Below are 4,811 nucleotides of genomic sequence, written 5' to 3' on the forward strand. Positions count from 1 at the left end.
GGTGCATGGTCCATGCCAGCAATGCCTGTCTCATTTTGCAGGAGCGCTGGCCTCTGAAGGGAGCTCCTCTACACAGGGCAAGGTGTACCTTCCTGATTACAGAGTAATTAACGAGCCACAGCAGAGCCCATCTCTGCCCCATTCCACCTCTAATTGGCTAGAACAGAGACTGGCTCCTTTCTGCTGCTTCCCAAAGCTGTCAATCACTGAGGGTCCCTCCTTACACCCCTTCCCCAGCCAGTATAAAAAGGCAGAGTAGGGGTGATGGGGTATGGTGTGGTGTCTGGTTCTTCCTTGCTGGTGTTCTGTGCACCTCCAACAGAACAAAAAGGTACTGTTATCAAATTTTCAGGGGAAACTTTTAGGTGTTAAGGCTGTAATTGTTCTATGAACTCCTGGTTCATGTTTAGATGTTTATTACTTGGCTTAATTACAGAATGGAATTACTCTTAATTAACATAAAGTTGCTTGTAGTCCTGCCTGAAAGGTTAGATACAGCCTGTGCTGGTTTTGAGTGAAAAGTTAGTTCAGGTTGGGCTGGGCTAACAGCAGTAGAGCAACTTCTTGAGCTGCTTTTTCTTTTTATACTTCTGCTGTTTTTAGCTCTTCTAATGCAAGACTTTGTTTAAACCTTGGTGGGAAGAAAGGGGGTAACTCTTCTAAATATATTGATGATAAGTACTATGGTCTGTCTGACAAGAGCTTTCTTGAGTGACAAAAGACTTTCTCCTCGTTCCTCTGATACCATGAACTGTGTGAAACTTAAATACTAGGTGGCTTTACAAGAATCACAGTTCCCTTCCTTCTGTAAGGGGAAAAGGCTCATTTTTGGGGTCTTCCCTTAATGGGTACTAAAGGAACTTCTCCCTTTAATGAAGTTGGAGGGAAGGCTCACCAGCTGCTTTGTCTCTTTTTCCTCTTCCTAAACCATGGTACTACTTGCATTTCAGCTGCAATGGCCTCTGCTATGCCTGACAAAGAGGAAGCTGCCAAGACCTCCCTGGAGGTGAAAGAAGAGGAGCAGCAGGTAGGTCCTCCATGTGAGATGTAGCGAGTGGCAGCTCCTGGGTGTAGGTATGAGGAGGTGGCCCTGCTGTGGCTGGGGGGAGCTGAGCCTCCACAAAAGGAGGAGTGTTTCCTCTGCTCAGGCTGTACCCTGCAGCTTCTCTGGAAACGTGGGTGGCAGCACAACCAGCAGTAACCTCCTAGGCTAAGCAAAATAGCCTGGTTCTTGGCTAGGAGATGTGTTTCTCTAACTCTGATGTCAAGATCCTGGCTTGCTGCATGCAATGCTTCTGTGGAAAGGCTCCTATGTTTCAGCGGTCCTGCTGCACTTGCTTTACTCCCATGAGCAGCAGCATGCTTCTTGCAGACTAGTGTAATATCTGTCAACTCAAAACCAACCTGGTCCTATTCTGATGAAGCTTTTCCTGGAGGACTGGATTGTTAAATAGCTATGCCAAATGAATTGGAGCTGGATATGGGTCCAGAAGCACTGAGGTTGTCCACAAATTCAGCTGTTCCTTGTGTAGCATTGCACTAGAGGAAGACCTTGCTACAATGGACCAACCATAAGTGTCAATGCCCCACAGCTTGTTTCTCAATTGAGTTGCAGGTTTTAAAGCAATTGTTCAAGAAGGGCAAGCCTTGCTTCCTCAGTCAGACTAGGTGACCTGAACAGGCAAACATAAGAGGAAGTTCTGGGGCAGCACTGCATAGGAAGTTCAGTGTCATGTATGCAAGCTTCATAGCTTTTTTTTTTTCTCTTCTAGGATGCAGTAAATCAGGTGGCTAACCTGACCTTGGTCAGCTCTGCCTGTGACATGGTTTCTACAGCTTATGCCTCCACGAAGGAGAGCCACCCCTATGTTAGATCTGTGTGTGATGCAGCAGAGAAAGGAGTGAAGAGTGTGACCGAAGCCACAGCCAGCTGTGTGCAGCCAGTTCTGACTACACTGGAGCCTCATGGTAATCCCCTGTGGAAGAGCAGGTTTGCACCTGCCTGTGAGGGACCCTCTGGCTCCTTCTAGTTCTGGAAGGAGTGCTAGGATGTGGAAATGTGCCTCTCCATCACTGTACTAAAAGGACTCCTGGCTTACAAGTAAGGCTAAAAAGCTGAGTCCTAGTCCAAGTAGTGTGATAGTGTTGCTCCCTGGAGGACCAGGACTTGATTCTGTTGACTACCCTAAAGCTGATCTTGCAATGTCCAAAGTATTAGGTGGCAGTTGCTTATAGTTGGATTCTTACAACCTTGTGGTGGTGATGGGAAGAAGCCTCCTCTTGGAGGACTCTTACATCTAAAGGTCCCGTCTGCCATGGCCCTTAAAGAACATGGCATCTGAGAAGAAGCTCTAAGTTCCTGGAGGGAGAGGGGCTATTCCTAATGGCAAGTGTCTGACAAAACAGTCCATGTGGCAGGCCTGTGTTCACTCTAAGTCTAGAGTAGGCATTCCCCTACTGTCAGTTACTATGTGATCCTGGATCCTCAGGATATGGAGGCTTGGGCAGGAATGAGGGCTATGCATCTCTTTAGTCAAGAGCTCAAGAAGCTGCAGGAGGGGGTCCCATGTAGGTGGCTATATCCATACAAGTAGAAATTGGTTGCTGTCAAATTGAACAGATCTATGAGGAGACTAAGACAAGCTGCTCTACAAATTCAGCTTACAACAACACACCTGGCCTGGTGATCTGGATGGAGACTTTCATCTAGGCTCCCTGCAGAGCAACATGCTCAGGAAGGTAGGACTTGTGAGATGGAATTGCAGGAAAAATAAGTTTTGATGCTTTCTTTTCCCCCCCCAGTTGCTGCAGCAAGTGAGTATGCCTCCAAGGGTTTGGGTAAACTAGGAGAAACACTCCCACTCCTTCAAAAGCCAGTGGACCAGGTAAGAATCAAAGGCTGTGCTGTCCCTTGCTGGCAGAGGGACCTGGTCCTTGCAGGGTTTCTAACCTTGGGAGTGAAGTAGGCTTTCATATGAGGAACAAACTACCCCTAGGTGCATAGTGCAAGCTCCTACAGGAGCAAATACTTAGCAGACATTGCTAATTGTCCTCTTGGTGCAATTCAGAATTGTACTGCACTACCTGACCCAATCCCTTATCTGACATAAGTCTCCTCTTCCACAGATTATCTCTAACACAAAAGAGCTGGTGTCATCCAGAGTGGCTGATGCAAAGGATGCTGTGAGCAGCAAGGTGATGGAGGTGATAGATGTAACTAAGGAGACTCTTCAGAGCAGTGTGGAGGCTGCCAGATCTGCAGTGACCAGCAGTGTGGGGATGGTTATGGACTCCAGAGTGGACCAGATAGCTATAAGCAGAGCAGAAGCTGTGCTAGGGAGAACAGAAGACAACTCTCTCCCCATTGGAAATGAGGAACTAGGTAAGGAAACAGTATATGTGACTACTTGTAATGGGAACTGTTACACTGGAGATGGTCAGCCCCACTCCTCACCCCACTACTCTGGAATGGGGCTAACGGGTGCCATGCTGGAGGCTACCTGGCTCCTAGTCCAAGATCTCCTGATACTTGTTTACTCTGAGTGGTAAACATCTCTGGTCAGCCACTTGCAGATACTGTCTCTTTCCTCAGCCAAGCTGGCAGCATTTGAGGAGGGTGCAGACATAATGTCTGTGGAGCAGCAGCAGGAGAAGAGGAGGTACTTTGTGCGGTTGGGGTCTCTCCCTGATGAACTTCGCCTGTTTGCCTACCTGCACTCAACAGACAAAATGAAGCAGGTCTGGCAGGGCATGCAGGAGGCCCTTGCACAGCTTCACTGCATCATTGAACTGGTAGGTAGGCGCTGGTCTTCTGGCAGGAGGGAGACCAAATTGTTGGCTTGGTCTCAACTTCATTGCTATGATAAAGAGCTGTGCTGTTCACCAGCAGATCTGTCTGTCTTGATACTCTGATCTTCCCCTGCCACAGATTGAAGTGTTTAAGCAAGGCTTTAATCAAAAGCTTCAGGAGGGGCAGGAGAAACTACACCAGATGTGGCTGGACTTGAGTAGGAAGTCTTACAAAGAGAGTGGAGATGAAAGCTCTGCAGAGCCAGAGGTACTTCATGGGGAGAGAAGAAAAGGGCTCTGGGTATCCCCCTGACTCTTTTTTTTTTTTTTACAAGTCTTTTTTTTTGGAGGTAACTCACTTGTCTGATCTTGTCTTTTCTGCCTCCTCCTAGGAGATGGAGTCTCTGGCCCTGCTTATGGCACGCAGTATCACACAGCAACTGCAAATCACCTGCTGCAAAATAGTGTCTGCTATCCAAGGCCTTCCCTCAAGCCTTCAGGTTAAGGTGAAACAATCTCTTAGTACCATAGAGGAGCTTCATGCTTCTTTCTCAGCAGCAAACTCCTTCCACGACTTGTCCAGCAGTGTCTTGACCCAGAGCCAGAGGAAGCTGGCTGTGATCCAGGAGTACATGGAGGAGCTGCTGGACTACCTGAAGAACAACAAACCTCTGTCCTGGCTGGTGGGACCCTTCTCCCCCAAGGAGGAGGAGGTGGAAACCTCACTGGAGGAGGAACCCTTGCAGGAGAAGGAAGCAGAGACAGCAGGAGTAGGTGATCATGAAGCTTCCACCACCCTCATGTAAGGGATAAGGCCATGAGCACAGGCCTGCCTGGTGTGACTGATAGCTTGGTCTTAGCTTATGTTACTCCACTCTCCAGCTGAGGGTGGAGCTGTCACATCTTGGATGATTATTAGGCACTGGTAAACAAATCCATAGGAGCTTCTAAGGAAGGTGGTGGAAGTAGCAGGGCCACTCTTAAGTGCTTGTAGCTGCCTTTAGGAATGGTGGCTAAGGTCT

At 48.2% G+C, this 4,811-nt stretch overlaps 1 protein-coding gene across 1 annotated transcript; it reads left to right on the plus strand.

The window, feature by feature from the left end:
• Positions 1-844: 844 nt before the first annotated feature.
• LOC143167220 (perilipin-3-like) lies at positions 845-4,595 on the plus strand. The gene is made up of 7 exons (XM_076352412.1): positions 845-1,027; positions 1,773-1,968; positions 2,803-2,885; positions 3,127-3,382; positions 3,593-3,792; positions 3,929-4,057; positions 4,182-4,595. Exons 1-7 carry the CDS (start codon positions 845-847, stop codon positions 4,593-4,595), a joined length of 1,461 nt encoding a protein of 486 aa, XP_076208527.1.
• Positions 4,596-4,811: the final 216 nt, after the last annotated feature.

The sequence above is a fragment of the Aptenodytes patagonicus genome, chromosome 14 (genome assembly GCF_965638725.1).
Source record: "Aptenodytes patagonicus chromosome 14, bAptPat1.pri.cur, whole genome shotgun sequence".
Lineage (NCBI taxonomy): Eukaryota > Metazoa > Chordata > Aves > Sphenisciformes > Spheniscidae > Aptenodytes > Aptenodytes patagonicus.